Genomic DNA, 26059 nt, shown 5'->3' on the forward strand with positions numbered 1-26059 from the left:
TCCATAAAGAAGAAATTTCCATCCGAATACTAATGCGATCGTTAATATACGGTCAGGAGTCAGAGGGCAGTTTAGCGAACTGTCGTATAAACCGAGAATATTCCCGAGACTAACACTAGCCCGGCTGGTGTATAACGATGATGTGACAAGAAAATTGGCTGCTTATGCCTCCGTACTTTTAGTCTGTGTTAGATATGAATAGCGATGAAAAGCCCGTACATATGACAGTTCTATGCATGTGTAGCGTTGGAGATCTAGTCGGTGGCAATCTCACTATGCCTTTTGTACACAGCTACTACGGGATGTAGAGTCTCGGCTGTGTTAGGCCTCGACAGAGATGTTGCATCTCGAAGAATGTCGGTATGTGAAGGAATCAATTTCAATTGGGACAAATTGTGTCGCTTCTCGGATGTTGTTAGGCACTAGGTTTCAACAACCTCTGCATCAAATGAGAAATACCAAATATCAAGCGTATTTCCCGAAGCAATCAAGCCCAATATTTGATTCCTGTAGTCGAGAGCATAATTACCTTTAGATCATGATATTCTAACCTGATAAAAAGAAGAAATCATATAGATAATCACGTGCACGCTAAACCCATTGAGGTAACCCATCTTCGAACAAAATCCAAAGTCCGCAACGCAGCATCCGACCAAACACGCGCAAGTCACCATGTCGTGCTCCATACCCCAACGCTGCGCCCGCCAGCTTCTTCGAGAGCCTTTCCAGCGCGGCTCCCTACCCATCTTCCTCGCGCCCGCATTCTCCCCCCGCACACAATGCTTCTCGACCACATCCCCGGCGCAGTCCCGAATCGGAGGTGCCGCGCTCTCCATCCCCCCGGAGGTGTCATTCAAGCTCATCGATATCCCCGCGACTCTCACCCGGACGCGAGGAAAGGATATCCCCAAGTTCATTGCTGAGATCAAGGGTCCTAAGGGTAATGTGTTATTGCTTAATGGTCCCGCCGATGGATGCTAACTCGCCCGATTCACAGGCGAGATGAGCCTGAGCATTCCCTCATTTCTCACTATCACCCCCGACGAGACAGGTCAGAAGGCTAGTTTGTCAGTCTTGGATCAGACTGTCCCTCACCAGCGTGCTATGTGGGGTATGTTTTCCTGTCTTTTCTCCGCGGCGGTCCAGTCCGCACGGCAACTTATCAATGTCTAACACTTTGCTTTTCTGTCTAGGAACTATTCGGGCACTCCTCCAGAATCACATCCTCGGCGTCTCCGAAGGCCACGTCTGTGTCTTGAGTATGGTTGGTGTCGGTTACAGGGCGACCATCGAGGATAAGGCATCCACCGTCCAAGCCGCCTACCCCGGCCAAAAATTCGTTTCCCTCAAGGTGGGCTTCTCCCACCCCATTGAACTGGGTATTCCCAAGGGCGTTGTGGCTAGCACACCACAGCCCACCAGAATCCTATTGGAGGGTGTCGACAAGCGGGTTGTGACCCAATTCGCGGCTGAAATCAGAGAATGGAGACGGCCCGAGCCGTACAAGGGCAAGGGTATCTTCGTCAACGGAGAGACTATCAAGCTCAAGGCGAAGAAGATCAAATAGACGGGAGGCGCCTTTCTTTTCAGCTACGCGGGACATTGTGTTTGGTTCCGTGTTTTGTACTCTTATCGTCACATATGTATTTTTTTATTCAAGCGATGGTATCACAAATCTACTTCAAACTGATCCCGCTCCCCAGGAGCTCAAGTGTAGCGGAAGAGGCAACAAATTAAAAAATATATAAACCAATCACAGCTTCAGAACGGTCTTGACGGCATTAATGACCTGTTCCTGGTGGGCCTTGGGGGCGGCAACGACACCCTTGTTGACAGCCAAGGTCCGGCCCTTGCTGAAATCCAACCGGTTGCCGTGCATGTCAGTCACCTGGCCACCAGCCTCACGCACAATTAGATCACCAGCGGCGTGATCCCAGATCTTCTCCTGGTAGTCCTTCTTCGCGGGGAGACGCAGGTAGACGTCACCGGCACCACGGGCAATAGAGCAGTACTTGGCCTGCGAGTCCAGTCGCACACTCGGGGCGGTGATTCCAAGAAGCTGAGCAACGGCAGCGTTGTCACCCTGGGCGGAGTGCGCAGCCTCAACACCTTCACAGAAAACAGCGTCGGATATGTTCGCGACGGAGCGCATGGAGATGGGCTTGCTGGCAGCAAGAGGACCACTGGCCAGGGGACGGCTGATGGCACCCGCGCCCAGGATAGCAGAGAACAGGACACCGTTTCCGGCAGCCTTGGAATGCTGATCACCGGTGCTGGCAGCAATGGGGGCAGAACCATCGACGGGGAGGTTCGGAGTACCAATGGCACCGACCTTGACGTCACCATCAACTATCAGACCAAGACACACAGCGTACTGGCCGCCACGGAGGAAACCCTTGGTGCCGTCGATGGGATCGAGAGCCCAGATGCGACCCTTAGGACCACCGGCACTGTTGCCGCTATCGATGATGTCCAGCATGCTCTGCTCACTGGTGAGAGGTCCACCCAGAATATTCTCGCTCTCCGCATCCTCCAGATGGGTGTCCTTGACCAAGCGCCAGATCTCAGCGCTGAGCTCTTTGTCCGCACGCAGAGTGCTCGCCTCCTCCTCGGCAACGATCTCGTCATTAGGGAAATTCTTCCGGAGAGCCGAGATGATCAGGGCCTGAGCGCCGAAGTCGCCAATGGTGACGGGAGACTTGTCGTCCTTGGAAATTGTGCCCTTGGCCTTCTCGAAGAATACCTTCTGTGTCAGGAGACACGCCCTCTGGACGGCCAATTCGGCAATGTAACGTTCCTGTTGGTAAGACATGATTGTAGGTTGGTTGTAGGAGAGGTGGGGGAGGAGGAGGGAGAGACGAGAGCGGGATTTCAGAGCCACGCTGACGGCCAGAATAAGGGTGGAGCAGACCACGAAGCGGGACAGTACGCGTAAGAAATATGAGCGTTGGGATGGGTCCGTCCGGTGTGCAGATGAGAGCTTCATTCAAGATTAATTGACAAGAAATGTAGTCAGGATTGACTATTCTTTCTTTCTCGAGGTCTTATTGGTTATTGCTGGTCTTTTAAAGTCGTCAATGACTTCTTTCTCATAAATTTGGCCTCAGGCATGAGACCCCGCCCTAATCCCCTTTTGGCCAGCCGATAAGCTTAAACTGTCTCAGCATTGTTTGATCTCCCCTCTTCCCCTGTAACAAGGCCATTTTGCAATTTGGATGCCCTGTTGGACAAACTGAGAAACACCAAAACATTCTTTACATTTTTGCGGTAGTTCCATTGCGCTTATCATATTAACGGGCGCCGAGACCCCCCTGGGGCCTCCGACGTCACCTACAACACGTACACCACGTACACCACGTGAAGGTATCGCGAAAGCTTCTTGAACCCTTATTTTGTGTTTCACACCGTTGATCCCTTTCCGGTATTTTTCTAGCGAATCAAGTTGCTTCCTATCACCGTCGAAAGCCCCATACATACCCGCTTCCTGTGAAGCGTTGGTGTAAACAGCGCCGTGCGGGGTCATTTATATACCGACATCGCAGCGTGGGGTTGACTATTGGCTTTTGATACCAGGGACCATTTTCCATTCCCAGACCTGCTCCTACTCAAAACAAGTATACAGTTTTCGAAACCATCACCTTGGCTAGGGCAGAATGTTTCAATCCTCCGTGAGTCATCGGGTGAAGACCATACATCCTTCCAGCACCGACTGATATAGCTGTTAGAAACCGTACTCGGCAGTGACCGTACAGATTGAGGTCCTTACGAGCGAGCAATATGAAGTCGAAGACTCCAGCGGTATTGTCGATTTAGTGGAAGTAGTTCGCATCCAGGCCAGCGGCCCGATGGAAGCAAGTCGGGCTCTTCGCAAGAAACTGTAAGTCCATGAGTATTGAAAGTGCTGAGAATCAGTCTGACCAGTTCAGAAAATATGGCAATATCCATCGACAACTGCGCGCGCTTACTATTCTCGACTTCCTCGTCCAAAATGCAGGAGAACGCTTCTTGCGTGATTTCGCCGATGAGGCATTGCTCGAACGTCTGCGGATCGCAGCTACTGATTCCGTTTCGGATCCACTCGTGAAGCAGAAATGTAAACAGATTTTTGGACAATGGGCGACAACTTATAAGGACACCCCTGGCATGGCAAGGGTCACGGCGCTATACAAGCAAGTTCCCAAAAAGCAGCCTGCCACACAGGCGAAAGCCAAGGTTCTCCGCGAGGGGTCGAGTTCGAATTCAAACGAGCCCCCGATGGGTCATGTTGTATCCGTGTCAGCGGGCAGTGGGCCATCCACTGTGCTGACCAGTCCCAAAGAGAAATCCAAGTCCAGGAAAGTCAAGAAAGATAAGAAATTATCAATTAGCCACAGGAGATTTGATATGGAAAAGGAGCGCCCGGAGATCTTGCAAACCCTTGCTGCCTCTTCCGTCGCTAGCACCAACCTGTTGAATGCCCTTAAACACGTCAATCGCGAGACCCACCGAGTGGGTGAGGATGCGGAGTGCATTAACCGATTCGATACTTGCAAGCAGCTTCGTCATAGCATCCTTCGATATATCCAGTATATAGAAACCGAAGAGTTCCTAGGCGGCCTGATCCATGCAAATGAGGAGCTGGTGGATGCATTGATGGCATTCGAGGTGCTCGACAAGAGCGTGGATTATGACAGTGATAGTGAGGATGACATTTTGGAAGGCAATTGGAAGCAAAGACATGGACTTGGTCTGCAAGACACGGACATGAATGACGGCCTTGCCGGGCTTAATATCAACCCCCGAAAGCCACCTCGGCCGAATCGCCCTGATAGCCTGCCTCTTGCATATTCGTCAAAACACACACGTCCAATCTTTGAGAGCGAGAGTGAGCCAGAAGAAGAAGACGATGAAGACAATCCCTTTGGGGACAGGAATGCTATTAAGACCCCGGGCATCGAGAAAGCTGGACTCACTTGGTACGTCATTTTTTCTCTCTATTACACCTCATGTTATTAATGCCCCTACAGGAAAGAGGTCTGATCCATATGGTTCCAATGCGCAAGTTCGGATGATCTTTACTTTGCAGTTTGCGATTTTCGTTTCTTTCGTACATTGTCTAGTCTTTTGCTTGATCGGTATACCCAAAGTCATTGGTTATCGTGTGCTGAAGGGTTAACATTTATTTTGATCGCTGGTGTCTCGGACGTGTATATCCTTGAATGATCGCATTGCAATTTCGTTTACCCTTTTTCCAAATTCTGTGGCAAAGATATATACTGACTTTTTAAAAGAAACCCTTAGCTTGTAGCCATAAAGTCACACATCCAGAGACATCCACTAGTGATAAAACCAGCGAACCACATTGAATAATCCCCGATTAGTCAAATGGGTCCGAGAATTAGCTAGATGACGCCTCTAACAGCTGCCTACAAAGCGCCCCCCACCCTAGCTCAGTAGACAGACATATAAAACAACGTCCAATCCCCAGTAATCGAGGTCAAACTAAACAATCCCTCCAAAACACAGGCCATATATTCAAAGAGAAGATAAAAATGCCGGTGACCGAACTCGCCCTCCTCCGCCTAAAAGCGCAAGACCCCTCGTCTTCCGCCAAGAGTACTTTCATAGAAGCCCAAGAGAAACAATCAACACACTCCGGCTATCATGTCACATACCTCCGCCAGATCGAAGACCCATCATCCGTCTACCTGATGGGTGGGTGGGAGTCTGTAGAGAAACATACAGGCGAAGGCCAGTGGCTTTCATTTGAAATCAACCAGGCCCTGCTCGCGCAGTTGAAGGACAGTCTTGATGTTAGCTGGATGTTTCACTTGGACCTCGATGTGAGCTCTTCGATCCTGACGATGAACTAATTTCGTAGGTCAAGGGTGTTACCAAGAAATATAGGCTAACGGATCCAGCCACCTACATCCAAAATCCCGTTAGATGCACCCGTTCTCGCTATAACTCGATACTTTGTCGAGCCAAGCAAGAAAGGCGAGTTTGACGCTGTTTTCAGGAATGGCGTGTCCCATTTGAATGCCTACACGGCTCCGTTTTCTTCCTGCGGTGCGTGGCGCATTGACAAAGAGGGCGAAGATGAGGAGTTTGTTCTTTTTAGCGGGTGGAACCAGGTCCAGGATCATTTTGCTTTCGGGGAGTCTGAGGCTTCTAAGGAGTTTGAGAAGATTAAGGCGCTTATGAAGGATGCGGATATTAAGCACGTACGTGTTGAGAAGTGGGAGTAAGGTACTATATACTTTCAATCGTCTATATTGTATCTCTCGTGAGGTTGTTATGTTATGTTCTAGGCACGGATGTGACGTTTAGGATGAATTTCACCATTGCTTTCCTACCATCCAGTTTGAGTGGTGCCTCTATATGCATAGCACCCATAACATCTTTCCTCTCAATCTCCAAGCCGAGAGATTTGGCATGTTGTTCTAACTGGCCTGGTACGTATGATGGAATGACTTCATCTTTCTCGGCAGCCAGAAGAAAAATTGGCGGAAGCGAGCGGGGTATTGATGTCGTAGCTTCATTCAAGACTTGAGACCCCGGTTGGTCTCTCCAAGTAGCCATTTGCTGCATCTTCGCCTTGATATCCCAGGTATTCCAAGAGAACGGCCAAAGATATCTGTACGGAAGCCATCTCTGAGGATAGAGGCTGATGAGCATATCTTTCACGCTGGATGTCGGCGCCTCCAAAATGAGCCCAGAAATAGGCGCCAGGGGCCTGTTGCTGCCTGTATTTGAGGCTTTGCCCTCACATTGGCGGGCAATATACGTAGATACTGCTGAGGTTGCAACAGCAGCACCCAGACTGTGTCCCCAAATTACAATTTCAAGATCAGTTTCTGGGGACGCATATGTTTCTGAAACCCAATTCAAGAGTGCCTGGGCATCCATCTCAATACCGGACTGTGTGGCGCGGCCGGATGATGTCCAGTACCCGCGGTATGACAGGGCAGCAATAGTATATGGGGAGATTTTGGAGTTAGACATAGGAGATGGATCCGATCTAGACGTTTCCGCAATTGCGCGCAAGACATGAGAGAGAAGAGGCAACCGCATAGGGGTCGATCCGCCATTGCCTTGGAAGTAACAGATCACAACGGAATTTTTCCGTTTCGGGATCAGTTTCCCCTGGTGTGTATTTTGTGAAGCAACAGTATTCAAAACAGACTCACGGTCCCTGGGAGGAACCGGAATGTGACCCTCACAAACAGCCAATTTGGTCCCATCCAAACTGCGAATCTGCTTTTCCTCCCACAGTACCGGTCTGCACTCAGCTTTGTAATCTGAAATAGACTCTGATCTTGTGAATGGAGGTAACCAGGAGAGGTAGAGGAGCTTGTTTTGCATGACAATAATCCAGAAGCATTTCCAAGTCCACAGACCGAGTAGGAGCCCGATGAACATGAGAGGTGGTACAGCAAAGCTTGGAATAGCGGCCGTGATTAGACTGCGCGGTTTATTTGGTCGGATATCTTGAGCGGCGCTCTGTCTCTTTCTTGTAATGTTGTGGAGGCCGTTGATGCCATTTGACGGGATGTTGTTATAAGGACTTGATGATGCTTTTCGCGTGCGGGTTAATATTGCCCTTGGGCATGAAGCACGCAGCACGCGTCGCAGGACGCAGCTTGCCAACATCAGCAAAATTGATTGTCAATTTATTGGTTAGGTTGGAGGTTGCTGGATGTTTGCGATTTACTGGTGGAGCCGCGGCGGCGAGCTGGGCCTTGACTCAGCAACTATGGCCCGGGAGCATTCCCGGGTCTCAAGAAGTTGAAGCTGAATATAAAGTAAATATGAAGCAGGTCTTTGCAGTCAATTCACATGAATTATTGTAGATTATAATTGATTCTAGATTGAAAAATGAGAATGAGTTCTATCGCCCCATGGAAAAGATATGTAAGAGGTAGATTCAATTTAAACACAGACAATATATATTACTTGTAGAGCTTCTGAACAAACTCGAAGCTCTACCGCGCGATGAAAATTGTGAAAATTGTGAACATTCAAATGGGTATTATACGTCGTCATCATCTGGAGTCATGATATGAAAAAGAACAAAACGCAACCGCAGGAACAGAAGAGGAGATATGAATCCCTTCCCAAGACGCCAAAAGACCGAAAGCGCAAGCCATGCAGTGATGCAAAATGAAGTCTCACAGAACCTTCGATCTCATCCACTCACTCGTGCCAACTCCAAGGTTCAGTCCGTTCCGCTCCCACCAACGCCGAACACGATCCTCAGCGCCAGAGCTCGGATCCGCATCTTCAAGCGCTTCTTCAATGTCACAAGTTTTGAATTCAACCCGCATACCGCAGTCTTTCCACCACTGTAGAACGTTGTCATGGCCATTCTTCGTGGGGCCCACAAGCACCTGGTTATCAAAGATCATCTTTGGGCCCTTGAGTTTATACCAGAACTCGAGGACATGAACATGGCCGTGCGTGCTCGCGATGCGCGCAATGTTCTCGGTGTGGCTGTAAGGAATCCCCGACGCGTCCCACCAAGCAATAGATGCGATGCGGCCCGACTGCGCTGCGAGTAGGACGGATTTGCCGACTTTGAGAGGTAAGGGGTTGGACAGTGGGGCGTTGGCGGAGGCGGCTTTCCACCAGTCAAGTACGGGGACTCGACCTTCGGCGCTGGCAGCTTCGAGAGCACGTTCGCTGTATCTTAGCGGAAGCCCTGAGTGTAGCCACCAATCCAGGACGTCGATAAATCCTGCTCGTGAGGCGCCGTCCATGGCGTCGGCCATGTACTCTTTGTTGGGGAGAGCTGGCGCATCGCGCCACCATGTCAGTACTTTCGGGTTGCCGTAGATTGCGGATGCCCGGTAAGGAATATTTGTGAGTCGGGAGGTTGTCCAGAGAAGGTCCAGGTGGTTTTCTGTGAGATAGGAAAGTATGTCGGTGCGGGAGAATTTGACGATGAGGTGGCAAGCGAGGTCGGAGAGCGGTTTCCAGCGAGGCAGCGCATCAATGCGCTTTTTGATCGCAGCGAAAGATCCTCGCAAGATAGTGTATTCGAGTGTGGCCGTAGTGGACATTTTGGGTAGATGGCTCTGCCATTCTTGGGGAACAGGAAGATGAGTTGGAATGCCCACAGCTTTCGCTGTTTCCCAGTCCTGCAGTTGATCCTCAAAGACATTTAGCCAGATTTCCAGTGGTAAGAAATCGGCCTTCCCCGAATGTTCCGTTTGTGGCGTGGAGCCGGTAGCACCTCCAGATATAGATTTTGCAGCCTTAGCCGGGACCGCTGCACCATGCGGGATTGCTCTGGTCAAAAGGGTAGCTTCCCACGGCGGTAGTTTTAGTGTTGTCTCTAGTGTTTGTTGTAACTCCTTTAGGCCGTCCCATGGCAGTATTGTCAGGTCTTCGGGCCCGTTTGACTTCCACAGCACAGGCTTGATAGTGCGAATCCAAGGCCAAAAACGACTGATTTCGTCGAGTTGGCGACTGCTGAGCGGGTGGTCCCATTCTGACACCGTCATTCCTGGGATGAGGATCACGGGTTTCTTCAAGACCCAGCCACGAAGGAGCGCCAACGTCAGGGTATTAGTCAAGCCAGCCAGCATCGCGCCCAGAGCTCCAGCATCGATGGGCGCAACCAAGAGCATATCCGCCCATTCGCATAGCTCCGCCGTCTTCGCCTTGAGCCATTTCCGCGCGCCGGTTTTCTTATCGAATGTTTGACTGTCGACCATATCCATGTAGTGCGGGATCTTGTTGGTGCCCGTGAGCAAAGCCGATGGTTCGTCTGTGATCAGTCGCAGCTCGATGTATGGGTTCTGAACGAGGGACGGGAGGACGATGTCGGCGAAAGCGCTATCCGTCGACAAAAGCAATCGGCGGCGCCGAGGATGGGATGATGTCGCATTTTCCACCGCTTTGTTTCCAATCACGGTTCCCTTATAGCGTCCATCCACCTCCATATCACTTGACCACGACCCCTTTGTAATGCCCTTGCCTTTCGTAATTGGTGAATTATTCACTCGAAATCCAACTGCCATGCCAATGTGACCAATAAGGCGGACTGAAGTGTTTAGGGATAAGGAGGTAAGCCGGAGGGAAGAAACAGACTTCTTTTTCGCAGGAAAGGTATAGGTAGGCGCAAATAGTAGAGAAGAATCGAAGCCGAGAGGCGATAAAACGAGATCGATTGGGGACTCTCAGACTGTACAAAGAGATAAGGTATCGGACTGGTGGTCTGATCAAGTCCAATCATGCAACCCAGGATTGAAATCGAGACTGGCGCTTTATTCTGTGCAACGACGATCAACTGGTGTCCTCGAGCGGTGAGGTCGTTGCGTTGTCTGGATGGTCTCGCCACGTCTTTGCCACACACCCGATGCGATGAGCTACCGAGTGAACCGTGTTATTGCACGGCGAAAAAATGCCGAGATTCGTTCGAGGGAAACGATCGGCCAATCGCAAAGAGCCAAAATGCTGCTTCGGGGTCAATGGCGGTTAAAAATGGGGCCGTACAGGAGAAGCTGAGATTGATTGGCGAGTTGTTGGGCCGAAGCGGTCAATGCCTGAGATCATCCAACATGTGCTTTACATACAACTTCAGGACGGAGTACAACTTCCAATACTTGTTTCATGTGTCTCTCTATTGATCTATTCCTGTACGTTGACTGCTGGGTTGTTGCGAACCCCGACACCGCAACCCTATATATGCTGATGGCAGCTGATCTAATATAATACTCGAACATTTTTTCTTTAAATGCCCGAATGAATACCTACTCTATCGTCGGGCTAGGTTGTTGTGCAGTTTGTGCTCCCTCATAGCCAGACTGGTCAATGCTCCCAGGACGGCCAGGCCCAACAATGTCACGAACACCGCGCGCAAGGAGTCCATGTATGCGTCAAGAACCCCGGATGTCAAATCTGCGGGCAGCTTCCAAATTTCGTCCAAGCTGTCACGAAGCCGTTCAATCAGCTCCTTGGCGTCCTTGCGCTCACCCAATCGAGACCACAGCCCGAGCCTTAGGGTGTTCTGGAAGACAGCCGAAGCGACCGTGATACCAATCGTACTTCCCGTGCTACGGAAGGCATACGAAGCAGATGTCACCACCGCATGGTGTTGGTGGTCTACAGCAGAGATGAGCGCCACCAGGGTGATGGTTAGCATGCTACCATAGGATGCTCCGCCTAGGAAGAAATAGAGGAACGGCAATCCCACAGGCGTGTGGAGATTCAAAGTGCAGATGAGCCCAGCGGAGAGAACCTGGACAGCCATGGCAACATAATTAAGAGATGCATATCGACCGCTGGCGCGCATGATGATACCCGACCCCAAAGAGCCGATCGAGGTGCCGACCGCCTGCGGAATTAATCGCGCACCCGCAGCAGTCGGGGAAAGTCCCTGCACCTGGAAGTACACCGGTAGATAAAAGAGGAGGCCGAAGATGGCCATGGTACCGAACCAGTTGGTCAGACAAGCAGCTGCCACGGTGCGGTTCAGCAAAAGGCGCACGGGAATGACAGGCTCAGAAGCAACCACAGCTTCCACATAGATGAACAGACCCAGGAAGACAGCGGAGGCAACCAGCGATGTCAGTACCAGTGGGTGGGTCCACGGTACTTGGTTTCCGCCCGTGTTGAGGCCAAGCAATAATGTGACCAATGTCAGAACTAGAGTGATAGCGCCGAGGAAGTCAACGCGTTTGATGCGCGCGGTATCCGACTCCTTCACGGGAATCTTGACTTTAACCGCCACTAAGATGCATGAGATGATCAGGAAGGGAACCTGAAGCAAAAACGCCCATCTCCATCCCAGAGTATCGTTGATCCACCCGCCAAACACACCTCCAAGTCCCATACCAGCACCGTAGCAGATGTTTCCAATGCCCTGCCATATGCCTCGCTTACGGAGAGGGACTAGGTCAGAAGTGACGAAGGTCGAGATCGCAGTAAGACCGCCTCCTCCGACACCTGCTACGACGCGACCGAAAATGATAACCCATTGTGCTCTTGCCAGGCCGCAGATCAAGTTGCCAAGGGCGAAGAAGACGTTAGAGAACACAAGCCCCCACCGACGAGAGTAAATATCAGTCAATCGGCCACTGAGAGGCTGGCAGGCGGCATTGGAGATCAAATAAGAAGTGGCTAGCCACGAGAGCAACGAGAATGAGTTGAAGGACGAAGAGATAGGCGCGGAAAGCGTGGCAACGATTGTTGTATCTGCAATGAGCCAAAGTCAGTCATTATGATACTCCTGAAAAAGTTGAAGTCCATACCGAGAGCAGCTAGGAAGACACCGAGCCAAATGCTTCCGAGGATCCAAATCAGCTCCTTGGTACTGGGTTCCTGGTGTAGTGGGGTATTCTCATTGGCATCGCTATTGGGTGAATCACGAAGGAGCGGTGTTTGCTCAGACGCAGGCTCTCTGGCAGTGTCACCCGCAGACATGATGTGATTTCCAGAGCGAACTGAAGTTTTTCGAACAGAGAGATTGCCAATGATGTGATCGGAGACTCGGCGCAATATCCGAAGGGACTGCGGAGATGTGGGGCCTTCTATAGCGGCTATCGCGGGTGTCTTATTGGTTGCTTCACACAGTGTAGCGCTCCGCTAATTTAAGACTCGGCTGCTATTGAAGAAGTAAAGAAAGTGATAGTAATAAGTTTTCTAACCCTAATCAAAAGGAACATGACCCCTCTAGTCCCTAGCGGTTGACTGGCTGCATATTTCTTTCGATATAAAGGAAATCATATACCCACTAGATTAACATCAAAATACCACTGTTATACTTCTTTATGGCATTGACGATACTTCAGCGATGATCCAGATATTGAGATCTTGGCTCGAGATGTCTAAGAAGTATAAGAGGAAGTAGCCAATTAGATTCAAAGTTTTATAGTTATTACCACTCTCCAACTTCCAAATGTTCTCACTTTTTGACTGACTCATTTACAATGCTCCAAACTCTACATCATGAACGGGCTCATTTTATTTGTTGTGTTTCCGATGGCAGGAATCTCTCTTATCTCGTTAGCAGCAGCGTGGATTGATTCAACACTTCGTTACCAAGTTCCATGCATGGATGATCGTCCGAACCACCAATGCCCTGAGAAAGGATATCGAGACATATCAGAATAAAGTAATCATCTGGACTCGAAGAGCAGATGGGTGCGGAAGAGGCAGAATTACCGGCGTGGCAAAATCGGCTGTACAAGATTCTACGAGACACGCCAACCTCAGAACAAGCCAAGGCTGCGCATGACGAGACAGAAAGGTTGCTAGATAAGATACGTGGGATACGACAGAAGTCCACTGTTTTATCGAAGGACCGAGATTCTCTCAGTGTGATTCATATAAAGCAGATTGATAGGCTGGGAGACCTTGAGAAGACGCTCAAGCAATGGCAGTAAGTGTGTGTATACCTAGTAGTCCAGGTACCCTGCTTGATACTGATGATCATAGTCCTTAACTAGCGATTGACTATCCTGTCTGATTGGTTGATAGTTGACCGAGATTAAATTCTGTGCTCATGCTACAACCTACATGTACCCAGTTTCTTCTATGTTTTGCCAACAGCCTTTGCGTCACAATGATGGGGACTTAAGATAGTTCCAATAACCCTTGAGACTCGATTACTCAACGGGATTCCCCAGCAACTGTGCATGTACCTAGTAGCAATATAGAACTCCGCTGTAAATTTGGCCTTGTTTATGGAGCTCCCCCCACCGAAGACAGACAGCTTTGTGCAGTAAATACCCGTGGATTTTCAAGAAGAAAAAGCAAAACAGTGTCTATACCCTTGAATGAGCCAGGTCACCGTTGACCAAGGATCTCTCACTCACGCCAATGTGAGAAATCTACAAACTATGATGAAGTCTCTACGCGGATATCTCAAGGAATAGGAGCTGAGATAGCGCCTTGAATGAGCAACTACGTACATCACGAAATACAAGCAATCAGAAGTGCCGATTCCAACAGCCTTGGAGTGAAGCAGGGGGTTTCTCCGCATTTGTGGAGAACCCCGGATTTCTTCCCCCTCTGACTTGAGGAGATGGACATTCCAAATGTCTAATTCGACTTGTCGAGTTTGGGGCCGGGAAGTGACCAACTTACCCTTGACAGGTAAATCGGCCTAGTTGCAGCATGTCAAATCAGGTCGAGTACAAACAAGCGCAGGCACGACTTATATCGGCAGAAAGCAGACGGAGTTCATCGGCAAAACAATGTGCTCCGCAGCAATAGCAGACCGCCTAGCAGACTGCCCCAGCTGGATTGCAGATCAGTTGAGCTGTGTGACCACTGTAATCCCTGCTATTCGTTTCTCCGTTACATATGCTTTTTATATGAATTATTGCAAATTTTGAAAGACGACAATATATTACACCCTCCACTAGCCTGCACACAGACCATCATCTGAGCCCCTCCATCGCAGCTACCCCTCGAATCGCGTATATAGCGGCAACAATTCCGCGAGTTTCGAGTTCACAGCCCACCCGCGACTTTTCCAACCTTCCAGTGCACTTATCCAGACCCAATCGCAATGGCAGACCCCGAGATGGACGAGTTCGCACAAACTCGCGGCGCTGACGACCTATTCGACGACGAGATTATCCCAATCTCCACAGAAGAGCAGCAGGCGCACACAGAGGCCATTACCGCCGAGGCAGAGCCAGAGTCACAGGAGGCACATGTACCCGAGAAGCAAGCTCCCGAGCAACCAATTCCACGTGGGGAAACTCCGCAGCGGGGCCGTGGCGGTGAACGAGGCCGGGGACGACGGAGTCGGGGCAAAGGAGGACGCGGTGGAAGGGAGTCAGAGCAAAAACGGTCAGAAAGCACACCGCGCAAAAAGGCTCCTGCCAATGCGCCTGCTGCCGATGTGCGTGAGGCTAGTGCTTCCAGGCATGAGAAGCCCGCTGAGCCTAAAGAGCAGACCGGTCCGGTCGAAGAGGGTGGTGAAGAGGCCCAGCGTGTGCCAGCTGTCCGTGGTGATCGGAGTGCCACTGGTGGTCTGAGAAAAGTATGCAGTCCTTCCCGCTCTTACCAAGAGTACCTTGCTGACTGTTTACTTCCAGCCTAAACTCACAGAGGAGGAACTATCTAAACGCATTGCTGCAGCCAAGGAGAACGCTGTGAAGAAGGCTGCAGCCCATGCTCGCGCCGAAGCTGATCAGGCGTCGTTCATGGAGCGCGAGCAGGAGGCGGCGAAGAAACGTCGTGAGGAACTCGCGCACCGCCGCGTTATGGATAGTGAACGTGAGAAAAACAGACAGCGTAAACTCAAGGCCCAGACAGGGCGTGAGTGGGACTCGCAGAAACGCGAGGAAGATTATGACCCCCGCGGTGGAGGCAGCCAATTCCGACGCGGTATGCATGGCGGTGTGTCTGGCGCCGTGCGACGAGACTTTGAAGACGGCCGTTCAGAAGATGTTGCAGATCATTCTAGTGACAACCGGGGTCGTGGACGAGGTGGACGAGGTGGTCGAGGTGGCCGTGACCGTGGATCTTCCCGTGCCCTACAGGGAGACCGGCCACGCAAGGGCTTAGCTGACAGTATATATGCAACAGAGAGCCCTGCTGCACCGAGGTTGGATGAGAGTGCATTCCCGGCTCTGCCTGAAGGACCCAAGAAGACTGAGACCAAAGCTGCGCCTGCGCCGGAGAACAAGCTTAAGGCTGAGACTAAAGTCCAGCTCGAAACTGCTCCTGCACCATCCAAGTCACAGTCAGCAATGGAAAAATTGGAATCTTCGTTTTCACCCATCACTGGAACATGGGCAGACCAGTTTGAGGATGAGTAACCTCATTAGAAGATGACTTTGTTTTGTTTTGGTTCTCATTGGCTATTACGATTTTCTTTCTGTATTCACGACATGAAAAGACTCCTTTTTCCATCACTTGCAATTTGATATCCCGCCTGTCCTGAAGCCTTGATTGGTGGCTCAGATGGGTCAGATGCAAAAGTCCAGCATTACATATACTTATATCGACGCTCATAGCGAACGCTGCTTTCTGGAATATGACATTGTTGAATCATTGCTTTCTTCTAATTTTACAACAAGTATCATTGGCCGCTTATGTTGCCTCTATCCTTGAGGTATTTCAATAAAATGGAGTGCTTGCTAGGGCAAGACTCTGAGACTGGTCGAAATAACGCGGAATAAGTCTAAATAATTGGAATTTCTCCCTCCAGATCATCAGAAAGGCCTGCCCATACTTCACGCACCATTGATTGCCTTTTCTAGTAAGATCCAACTCGCCACATCCATTCTTCAGCGGGCTAGCCATTTCCCAAGCTCTATGATGTGTAGTGTATTAGGCTTAGGCGGATAATACATATTGGTGTTAATAGGCGGGTACAGAAGGCACAATTCGGTGTGAAGGAGGCCCGATATAGGGATCACCTCGGGACTGTAGTAAGACCGAGCAGAATAACACTTCCTCAAACAAACGGGGATCTCCAGCAATGCACAATCTGGAGAGGGACAGGGAGACCGCCGTCTTGCGACAAGAGGTGGCTCTTTGGGGGTTAGCAGATGGCTATAGGGGCGGCGTGCTCTGACGTGATTGAGCAATGGATCACAACCATGAATAGCCAATGTCTCTCCAGATCGGGGTGATATAACGGTCACGGAGTACATCAACGGAAATCCTTAAGGGTTAGCATAAAGTCACATAGCGCATTGAGCGACGTGATTGTGCGTTGAATCATTCGGCAAATGCGATGTAAAATTAGTGACATAATTCATAAGGTCAAAGACGACAAAAAGGGTTCGATTGAATCATAGTTGATCTCGATTGCTCATATAGAACGAAGATTGCCAATGTGTAGGAGGCTTTTACCCCGGATGTGGATGTGATTGGTCTAGTCTCGCGTCAACTGACACTATAGGAGCATGCAGCCAAGAAATTGTCCGAGAAGAAAGTCCTGCGAGAGAATAATAGAGGCACAAAGTTAGATCATGGAGCCCTAGAGAAAGGCGATATATATTCCGGAAGCGGAAGTAATATTCAGTGCGGTTAAGTACAACATACTCCGTAGATGTCGGGAAGATCAGAAATTCGGAGGTCCCCGACGAGCACATAAAAAAACCCATAACAGCCAACCAAATCGGTAGAGCTCGGCTACCCAGTGCCGCTCGAAGAAGTTGACTAATGGAAACCCCGGTTTCCCCACAGTGGAGTGCTGGAGGGAAAAGGGTTCTTCTTCCTTATAACTGTAAGGTCATAGCTGTTTTCCTTTGATACATAATGGCACACATATATCGAAATGCGTTCAACAAAGAAGACACATGGCGCCCAACCACATTTACCATCGGACAACTTGGCACTTGACAATGAACGTGAAAACGAACAACCGAAAAAAAGAGTCAATGGGGGCCTTGATGCATGGTTAAATGTTCTTGCGGGCTTCTGTGTCTTTGTGAACTCTTGGTTGGTTTACACTGTTGTCACACTTACTGTGCTTGTATCAAGCTAATATTGTCTCCAGGGGCCTACTGACGACCTATGGCTCTTTCCAAGAGTATTACCAAACAGAACTTCTGCCAAATGAGACACCATCCACGATCTCATGGGTAGGCAGTATCCAGGCCACGCTAATCCCAATGGTTGGTCTTGCTACGGGGCCATTAGTTGATATCGGATACTTGCGTCCTCTAATTATATCCGGAAGTTTCTTGACTGTATTCGGAATGATGATGACCAGTCTCGCCACTTCGTACTATCAGGTACATCCGAAATCTGACATTGGAAGAACCATTTCTGACAAGAATAGGTACTACTCGCGCAAGGATTCTGCGTCGGAATGGGAGGCGGTATCTCCTACATCCCAGCCCTCGTCGTAATATCAACGAGTTTCACCACAAAACGCCCAATCGCCATCGGCTGCGCATCAATTGGGTCTAGCGTGGGGGCCGTCATTTTCCCAGTCATGTTCCGCCAACTGCAGCCCAGAGTCGGATTCGCATGGGCAGTTCGCAGCATTGGCTTCATCAGCCTATTTCTTGCTGTTGTAGCATGTCTGATTTTGTGTCGGCAACCAGGCCAGAGAGCACATGCAAGAAGTCTTATCGACTGGAGTGCCTTCCGTGAGCCCTCATTTATGATGTTCTCGCTCTCGCTCACGTGTGTCATGCTCGCATACTACGTGCCAATTTTCTACATCGCCTCCTATGCCCGCACGGTGGTGCATACCACTACCGATTTTAGCTTTTATATGGTTGCTATTGTCAATGGCACGTCCGTCATCGGTCGCGTCGTTCCATATCTGCTTGTCGCATATATAAAACCTATTGGGATACTGATATTCTCCGTGATCGCGTCGGCGATTGCTATGTTCACTTGGATTGCGGCTACCAGTATGGCTGGGTTTATTGTCTGGGCATGCTACTGGGGAGCTCTCAGTGGTGTTTTGGTCACGGCGCCGACTTCCATTGTGGCACATCCGATTTTCTGTCCGGATTCAAGCTTCTTGGGGACTCGTTTGGGCATGATGTGGGGGATATCGTCTTTCGGGGCGCTTGCTGGAACTCCAATTGCAGGTGCTTTGGTCAATCTCGATACCTCGGAGTTCCTGCATGCTCAGGTCTTTGCGGGTTGTATGATGGTTGGCGCTGTCTTGTTGCAGGTTTGGCCAACTTTCAGGGTGGTTCGGTATGATCTGGAGCATCCTCGCAAAAAATGAGCAACCCACTGAAAACTGGAGGGCAACATTGGCTTTCTAAATTCATATAAGTTAAATAAAATGATTCAAGTCCAAAATAATAGATTAATAGATCCGCTAGCCACATCAGTAGTATATTCTGCGGCTAATTCTTTACCCCTCTACTCCATTTTCAGTACCGCCTTCCTAATTTGGTTAAACATCTGTAGCAAAATTCTAAGAGGTACCCGATTAGGAAGGCGGTACTGACATTTCAGGCAGGGTCGAGGGGGACAATTCCCAAAAAGAATTGTCACCTCTCACTAATGAGAGGGTTATGCCCCAGTGGGATACTTAGTCGCCGGTAGTCCCCCAAAGGCCTGTGTCGGCTTCCAGGTGTGCTTCATTTAGGTCTCGCTATTCCACAGAAGCAACTGCACGATTGGCTCGTGTGTACTAGGAATGGAACGCCCTGAGATCCTTCTCCCTTGATTTCTGAGTAGAATGTCCACGATTTCCACTCTTCTGTTGCCGACCGCGGCGGTATTCCAAAAAAGATTGTCCCGGGTATTCATATCAAGACAAGATAGGATATAGGTGTTCTCGGATTGGAATAGCAGATTGGAGACAATCTTCTTTCCATGAGGCGGGTATTGGCTCTCGCCATGAAGATTGGCCCGTTCTCCTTCCAAGTATACTTTGACAAAAAGCAACACGAGTAGGCTATCTCCTGTCAACCGAGGTATCGCATCGTCAATAGTTCAATAGTTCAATAGTTTAATCGTTTGAACATGCGTAGTGAGATGATTATATCAAATCTCCCTAAAGGATAATGTCATCAGTAAGAATCATGAGAATAGGAAAGAGAAAGAGAAGACAAACATGAAGCAGGTTGTTCATATATAGTTCCGAAACCTATAACGTGGACATCCGGAGAGCTTCTTCCACGGCTGGTTTCCTCAAGCGCCAACAATGTTTATAACTTCTTCGTTAAATGTCAGTGAATACATGCTAGAACCCACTTATTTATATGCCATGCATGTACCATATACACATGGAAAGGAACTAGAAAGTAATTGATGAGAATATCGAGGTTCGGGCACTAATACTGCCATAAGTCATCTATATATACAGCTTCTAAGGTACTAAGAAACAAAGGGGCGAAGAATACCTGGCAAACTAAAGCATTTGGGAAAGCAAGTTTGACAATATGTAAGTATTCGATATACGTAGTTACTTCAATGGTAAACCAATCACAGAGAGTGATATGTACTCATCATGACTTCATGCGGGGTTGTGGCGAGGATTAGGTCAAGGCTATGGAACGTATATAAATCCAAGTAAACAAATTCAACTTCATCTCAAATCCACCAGCTAAACAATTTCAATCACAAGGATTGAAGCCACAATTGAACCGAATTTCCTTAACATATACATCGTGAGTTTACAAACTTCCAGATACAACGCCGACTTATACCATCCACTTCTCTCATTATTTTATCACTTCGTTTGAATCGCTTCTCGCTAAGATCTATTACGCTAATGACCTCATATGCAGGTCAGAATATTCACAATATCAAAATGGGCAGCGATAGTACCCCCAACCGCCAAACGACTGCGGTCGCCGGTGGCAGCAGTGCCGAGCCCACTCCCGCCAACAATGTCGGAGGTGGACAAGGATGGGGCGACAGGCTCTGGTTAGGTGGCAAGAATGAGGGATTGGGCCATTCAGATGTACGTGGTCGAGTGTTGTCGGGACAGCTTCACAGAATATGCTAACTAACCCTAACTCTCATACCACAGGCTATCAATCCCAAATCAACAATGGGTGACTTCCTTTCTTTGAGTGATCAGAAGACGCAAGCGCAAAATAAGTTTATCGAGCGTGAGAACATGCTTGAGTCCAATGCCCTACCTATGAATACCGAAGGAGAGCCAACTTGTGTTACCGAAGACCATAGTTTCATGAACCATAAGGCCGGTGCCCCTGATACTTATCCTGGATGGAGTACAGTTAAGAACATTTTTGGCAAGTGAGTTTCCTTGTTTCTTGACAGATTTACATGATAATTCCTGGCCAAATCAATCTGTTTCACAGGGGATAAGATGGTCCAATGGATTATCTCTCCCAGGGATATGAAGGAATGTATATATCTACTAAGTATACTGTCACCTCTAAATTTCTATGCTATTAGTAGCTCACTCTGGCAAACCGTCTCAAGAGTGTAAAGATGTAATATATAAATAATTCTTGTGATATTAGAACAACCACCTCGATCGTGCCTGGTAACTCTGAACACCAACAAGAACTTCTTAATTTCTGATGAGCCCTTCACTTTGACTCATTGGATTTCATATTGGTTATCTCGTGTCTAGAATCCCGATTTCAATTTAGATGAGGTTAACGAGTAAACAAGCGCCTATCTCGGAGGCGAAAGATTGGGGGCTGCTCCGATTGGCGGCATTAAACTGTGGGGATAGGCGGCATAGCTTGTGATTGGCGCCCGTGATTCTAAGTTCGGCTGAATTGAAATGATAGAGGCATGGCACTGGGGAAGGTGGATACCAAGAGTAGTATATACCTATCTCGCAAATTCTGGGCTTGCCACAAGTGCCACGATTGTATTTAGGGCAATCTCTAGATTATCGAATTGATTAAATTGAACTTGAATAAAGAAAAGTTCAATGTTGATCCAAATGCTAGGCTGTACGTATAGTATATATTTCAGTCTGTTGGTATTATTTGCAACTTGTCGAGATGAGTGTATAAAAAGGAAGACATAAGTAGTGGACGAAGGAATGAACGGAGGCTTATAGATGCTAAAATCTGGAGGAATCAAACATCTACTTGAACGTGTGATGTAAGGAAAACGGCTGTTAGAATAATAGTCGGAAGTAGATTGATTATATAGGCTATTTAATTGAACAGACAACTTCTATGCTTCACTGTGTTTGCCATAGTCAGCAATCTGTATAACATGCTGCCCGTTTCCTTCAACTGGAACTCCTTCGACGAATCCTGGGTCTACTGGATCAAGAGAGTCACTCTTCCTGAAGCAAAGATAAAACGCACATCCCGCCACGAAGCCCACAATTGCAAGAGATCCATACATCCAAGGAAGATACGGATCTTGCGACACTGGGCTTAGACCGATGCAGATCGCCGCCGCAATGCCGATCATGAGCCAGAAAAGTGCAGAGATAAAAGATCGAAGGCTGAAATAAGTTGTGGTTAGTTTGAGTAGGATAGTACTATGTGGGCAGTTGACTCACGTTTTCGGAGCATGGGTGAAGGCAAGCTCCAATCCAGTAACAATAACAAAGGCCTCGGAGAATGCGACCAAGATATATGCTGGGGCTTGAATCCACACGTGTATGCTGTTTGCTGGGGACTTATAAATGTAATGCTGTAGCACACTGGCGTAGACCATGGAGATTGAGACAAGAAGGAAACCGGCGAAGATTCGACGGACTGGGCTGAAGTTGATCTTAAACTTGCGAAAGACTGGATAGACGCCCACTAGAGATATATTGGTTAGCGGATGTTATTTCGGTATCATCATTCAATACTCACAGTCAAGAAGTGGGATGAAGATACACAAGGCGATCGGGTCAAGGTTTTGCAGGAGATCGTTCGGCGTTCCATGCAACGCCATTTGTCCAGCTTGCGAGATAAGATTGTTCCAAATCTGGACCCAGCAAACAAAATAGAATGGGAAGAATATAAACATCTATACTATGTGTAAGCATAACTCAGTATTGAGGTATCAGATCCCAACTTACTCTGCAGCTTCTAAAGCCTCGACGGACGTCTGAGACGTACTGATCCGTGTAGTGCGGTGAAGATGCAAATGGATACTTGCTCAAATGTCCTGAGGCCTCTAGTGCTGATGGCTTCGCGTTTTCAAAATTCTTCTCCTGTCGAGCAATGTTCAAGACCTTGCATGCATCAATAATAGCAGACCCCTGAGGAGGAATCTTAACATATCGTTTCTGGCCGGACAAGAAGACGATAGCCGAGAGAACAATTGCACTGGAGGAAATTAGCAGGTGTGTAATACAAATATGTCTTATCCCAACTTACATCAGTGGGATCAAATATGCAAGCCAGAAAGAGCTCTTCGCCTCAACATTGACTGTAATCAAGGGGGAGAGGGCGCCAACATTGACAACCCAGTAGAACCACATGAAAAGTCGCTGCACGGTCATTTCGGGATCAACAACCACACGTTCGCCTGATTTGAGTATCCTTAACACCGGCTCTACATTTTGGTATTGCTCCGCGCACATGGGAGTCACATTGGCCTTGATTCCACCTGTTCCTAGGCCAATGATGACCATCGCAGCAACCAAGCCTCCAAAACCAGCATCGCTCTTAAAGCCAGCTGGTGTCGCGGTTGCAACCAAGATGATCAACCCGACTATGTAGATTCCCAAAGAGATTGTGATGGCTTTGAATTTGCCGACGTATTGGTCTGGTGGACTATTAATAACAATGATGCAATCTCTCAAGGGGAGATGTATTACCTGCAACAATCGCGCCAATAATGGTGGAGGCATAAGCCCAAAATTTAAAGAAGTTTCCAAGAGCCGATGCGGTTGCTTGTCCTTTGCCTAGTGCGCCAGGGAGATCTGAACCAGGATCATAGGGGTTACTAGATAAAAACGGAGTTAGATATTGTTTTCAAAAGATCAACTCATTTGTAAAAGACAGCATACTTGATATAATTTTGCATAGGACCGCTGAGGCCAAAATAAGTGAACCGTTCGCCAAGCTAGTATGTCCATGTTAGCGGGCGAGCTAGGGCAATCAACACGTGGGCGGTGGAGCAACTTACCTCGACGACAAGGATTAATAGTGCGACACGTGGGAATTTGTCAGGAACACGGCGGAGTCCAGCATGGAGACTAGTAGGTGACTGGTCAACTTTGTCCAGTTCCTCTGAATAGTCTCTTCGGTTATCGACTGAGACAGAGTCCATATCGGCTGAACAATGTAAATATTTAGAACAGTATGTGAAGCAATGTGTAAGAGACAAAATATTAACTCTTCTCTACCCTATGCCAAATCAGAGGAACGGCGTTTCAATTTAATCAACTCGGTCAGTGGAAGGATCGATATCGGGAACGAATCCGGGGTGTACGGCCCACATTGGACCCGCAGATAGGAATGCCCCCACCCCGATGCCTATCGCTTAGATCGGAGCTGACAATACGGCCGATGCCGCCAACCAGAGCCCGGCATTATATCCAAGGCATATCGAAGGGTAAGTGACTAAATTTATCAACACCGTCAAATATCTCTTAATTCATTTTAGTCGTTCACTTAAAATTGACCATTTACCATCTTTTGGCCTTCATAATTTCTCTTTATTGCCAACCTCCCTATCGCAATGGCTAGTACACAAACCTCAGTCGTGGTAGGTACACAGACATCGGTCGTGGTAGAAGGGACGAAGGGGCGCTTGTCTATACCAGACAAGCTCTTGGGTGGATTGGATCCTGAATGGGTAGAACTATGGGAAAAGCACGGCAGCTCCATGGTGAGAGCCGACGAGCTATCTCTTGAGGAATATCGCAAAAGTCCCGCCACGTATAGCTTCACCTACCCAACATGCCCTGGTAAGACAGAGTCTTGATTAAATCGTCTAAACAAGCACTTACTATGATCAAGGTCCGTCCGTTTTCCGTGTTGAGGACATAGAGATCCCAGTCTCTCAACCAGCTGGAAAGATCATGATCAGGGTATATACGCCAAAAGGATCTGGTCCATTCCCCGTTCATTTGAACTTCCATGGAGGTACGCAATTTACGATACCACCCTTACGCTCTCTAACGTGGATTTGCTAACCGTTGTTCATTGGCTCCAGGGGGATGGGTCCTTGGCAATCTCAAGTCTGAAGCTGCTTGGTGCCGGCACATGTGCAACAAAGCGCAAATTAAAGTGATTGATGTAGACTACCGACTGGCTCCGGAATTTCCATATCCTACCAGCATCTACGACTCATGGGATGCTGTGAAATGGGTAAATACAAAAACAATATCATTTGATGTTTGCTTTGCTAACACGATATATGGACAGACAATAACCAATGCCTCTAAGCTCAATGTTGATCCCTCGAGTGTTTCTATCGGAGGTCTCTCGGCTGGAGGTCAAATGACTGCAGTGATGGCGCATTTCGCCCGTGACGAGGGCATTGAGCTAAAACTTCAGTTAATGATAGTTCCGGCGACAGATATGCGCTACTGTCTAAGAACACGCGAGCTGAATGAGTCTACTTGTCCCTACAAAAGTGTCTTGCTATTCCATGATTCTCCTTGGGGACCATTAGGCAGAGAGCAATGGTTCCTGAAGTATTGGCTTGGCGACGATGACGGTAAGTCTTCTTTCTCTATTCCACGCTTGTAACCCTCTTCCTACATTTACTCATTCGTTTCTAGCTACCCAAGAAAAAATCTTGACAAAAGAGTGGATATGCACGCCTGTCCTTGCTCCTTCATTCAAAGGCCTTGCAAAAGCACACATCATCACAGCAGAATTTGATCTTGAGCGTGATGAAGGAGAGTACTATGGTCAGCTTATGCAAGAGGCTGGAAATGATGTCACAATGAAGAGATACCCCGGCGTGCCACATGCATTCGGGCACTTCAATCACCCCGAAAGGGGGCTCTCACAAAGCTTTGTGTATATCGAAGACACTAGTCAGATGCTTCGGCAAGTGCACTACGGCAAGAGTGAATAGTACTGGGGAGTATGTGCCAAAACTAGACATAAAAAATTATTTTGCTCAAGCTCTAAGTTCCCTTAAACTGAGCATGATGCCCTGATATATTGGTCTAATAAATCTTTCTTTTTCTCTTTTTTTTTTTTTTTGCATGATTTTGCCTATAGGATATACCGACTTTTTCTAGAAAGTCCCGATTCTTTCCTCCCCTAAATTCTAAGCTCCATGCAAACTGATATCAATAAAAGAATGTTATCACAACCTTAACTTTTACTTCCCGAGGTCGGCCCGGGCAATGCGGGGACAAGGTTATCGGCACGATAACTTAAAATTTCATTTCGTGTTAGTTACGTAACTACTAGTAATCACAACCGCAGCCTAACTATTTAATTAGGCATGAGCTGGGTATTGATTTAGTTATAATGAGAGCTCAAATTAGCAATAATACAACTTAAATTGCTCAGCTGTTAGCTTGGACCACAAGTCAAGCATCAAGAATAGGACGCCGAATTGTGCCCAGCGACTGACTCATACATACCACACGAAAACTGAAACTTCAAACTTGCTCAGCCCTACTATATTTCTGCCTACGTATCATGAATCCATTCCTGTAGTCGTACTAAGGGACTGGGTGGTCATAATCTTGGTTGTCGGAGGCATAGGGTTTATTCCTGCGGTTTCTCGGCCGAGATCCTGCCTTGGGGAGTTGGCACTGTGAAGCATGCGCTTA

At 48.4% G+C, this 26059-nt stretch overlaps 13 protein-coding genes across 13 annotated transcripts; 8 read left to right on the forward strand and 5 right to left on the reverse strand.

Moving 5' to 3' along the window:
• Positions 1-672: 672 nt before the first annotated feature.
• LCP9604111_6611 (mitochondrial 54S ribosomal protein uL6m) lies at positions 673-1567 on the forward strand (the record flags this gene model as incomplete). The annotated part of the gene is made up of 3 exons (XM_039074552.1): positions 673-940; positions 998-1111; positions 1194-1567. The coding sequence occupies 3 exons, from the start codon at positions 673-675 to the stop codon at positions 1565-1567; spliced, it is 756 nt and encodes a 251-aa protein (XP_038927250.1).
• A 186-nt stretch (positions 1568-1753) lies between these two features.
• LCP9604111_6612 (3'(2'),5'-bisphosphate nucleotidase) lies at positions 1754-2812 on the reverse strand (the record flags this gene model as incomplete). The annotated part of the gene is made up of 1 exon (XM_039074553.1): positions 1754-2812. The coding sequence occupies one exon, from the start codon at positions 2810-2812 to the stop codon at positions 1754-1756; it is 1059 nt and encodes a 352-aa protein (XP_038927251.1).
• A 194-nt stretch (positions 2813-3006) lies between these two features.
• Positions 3007-3567, forward strand: LCP9604111_6613 (uncharacterized protein; the record flags this gene model as incomplete). The annotated part of the gene is made up of 3 exons (XM_039074554.1): positions 3007-3011; positions 3272-3363; positions 3434-3567. 3 exons carry the CDS (start codon positions 3007-3009, stop codon positions 3565-3567), a joined length of 231 nt encoding a protein of 76 aa, XP_038927252.1.
• Positions 3568-3653: 86 nt separating this feature from the next.
• LCP9604111_6614 (LSB5 family protein) lies at positions 3654-5019 on the forward strand (the record flags this gene model as incomplete). Its single annotated transcript, XM_039074555.1, has 4 exons — positions 3654-3668; positions 3726-3877; positions 3927-4955; positions 5007-5019. 4 exons carry the CDS (start codon positions 3654-3656, stop codon positions 5017-5019), a joined length of 1209 nt encoding a protein of 402 aa, XP_038927253.1.
• Positions 5020-5531: 512 nt separating this feature from the next.
• On the forward strand, positions 5532-6227 carry LCP9604111_6615 (uncharacterized protein; the record flags this gene model as incomplete). Its single annotated transcript, XM_039074556.1, has 2 exons — positions 5532-5822; positions 5901-6227. The coding sequence occupies 2 exons, from the start codon at positions 5532-5534 to the stop codon at positions 6225-6227; spliced, it is 618 nt and encodes a 205-aa protein (XP_038927254.1).
• A 52-nt stretch (positions 6228-6279) lies between these two features.
• Positions 6280-7632, reverse strand: LCP9604111_6616 (uncharacterized protein; the record flags this gene model as incomplete). The annotated part of the gene is made up of 1 exon (XM_039074557.1): positions 6280-7632. One exon carries the CDS (start codon positions 7630-7632, stop codon positions 6280-6282), a length of 1353 nt encoding a protein of 450 aa, XP_038927255.1.
• Positions 7633-8150: 518 nt separating this feature from the next.
• LCP9604111_6617 (uncharacterized protein) lies at positions 8151-9926 on the reverse strand (the record flags this gene model as incomplete). The annotated part of the gene is made up of 1 exon (XM_039074558.1): positions 8151-9926. The coding sequence occupies one exon, from the start codon at positions 9924-9926 to the stop codon at positions 8151-8153; it is 1776 nt and encodes a 591-aa protein (XP_038927256.1).
• Positions 9927-10741: 815 nt separating this feature from the next.
• On the reverse strand, positions 10742-12408 carry LCP9604111_6618 (uncharacterized protein; the record flags this gene model as incomplete). Its single annotated transcript, XM_039074559.1, has 2 exons — positions 10742-12180; positions 12237-12408. The coding sequence occupies 2 exons, from the start codon at positions 12406-12408 to the stop codon at positions 10742-10744; spliced, it is 1611 nt and encodes a 536-aa protein (XP_038927257.1).
• Positions 12409-14500: 2092 nt separating this feature from the next.
• Positions 14501-15761, forward strand: LCP9604111_6619 (uncharacterized protein; the record flags this gene model as incomplete). Its single annotated transcript, XM_039074560.1, has 2 exons — positions 14501-14980; positions 15036-15761. 2 exons carry the CDS (start codon positions 14501-14503, stop codon positions 15759-15761), a joined length of 1206 nt encoding a protein of 401 aa, XP_038927258.1.
• A 1469-nt stretch (positions 15762-17230) lies between these two features.
• LCP9604111_6620 (uncharacterized protein) lies at positions 17231-18646 on the forward strand (the record flags this gene model as incomplete). Its single annotated transcript, XM_039074562.1, has 3 exons — positions 17231-17394; positions 17453-17690; positions 17738-18646. 3 exons carry the CDS (start codon positions 17231-17233, stop codon positions 18644-18646), a joined length of 1311 nt encoding a protein of 436 aa, XP_038927259.1.
• Positions 18647-19923: 1277 nt separating this feature from the next.
• On the forward strand, positions 19924-20641 carry LCP9604111_6621 (uncharacterized protein; the record flags this gene model as incomplete). Its single annotated transcript, XM_039074563.1, has 5 exons — positions 19924-19930; positions 20000-20042; positions 20163-20198; positions 20242-20338; positions 20408-20641. The coding sequence occupies 5 exons, from the start codon at positions 19924-19926 to the stop codon at positions 20639-20641; spliced, it is 417 nt and encodes a 138-aa protein (XP_038927260.1).
• Positions 20642-21540: 899 nt separating this feature from the next.
• On the reverse strand, positions 21541-23586 carry LCP9604111_6622 (uncharacterized protein; the record flags this gene model as incomplete). Its single annotated transcript, XM_039074564.1, has 8 exons — positions 21541-21820; positions 21878-22124; positions 22179-22335; positions 22388-22637; positions 22689-23079; positions 23132-23259; positions 23324-23379; positions 23443-23586. The coding sequence occupies 8 exons, from the start codon at positions 23584-23586 to the stop codon at positions 21541-21543; spliced, it is 1653 nt and encodes a 550-aa protein (XP_038927261.1).
• A 411-nt stretch (positions 23587-23997) lies between these two features.
• Positions 23998-25347, forward strand: LCP9604111_6623 (alpha/beta hydrolase; the record flags this gene model as incomplete). The annotated part of the gene is made up of 5 exons (XM_039074565.1): positions 23998-24226; positions 24279-24404; positions 24475-24629; positions 24687-24981; positions 25046-25347. The coding sequence occupies 5 exons, from the start codon at positions 23998-24000 to the stop codon at positions 25345-25347; spliced, it is 1107 nt and encodes a 368-aa protein (XP_038927262.1).
• Positions 25348-26059: the final 712 nt, after the last annotated feature.

The sequence above is a fragment of the Penicillium roqueforti genome, assembly GCF_015533775.1.
Source record: "Penicillium roqueforti strain LCP96 04111 chromosome Unknown scaffold_18, whole genome shotgun sequence".
In the NCBI taxonomy this organism is placed as follows: domain Eukaryota; kingdom Fungi; phylum Ascomycota; class Eurotiomycetes; order Eurotiales; family Aspergillaceae; genus Penicillium; species Penicillium roqueforti.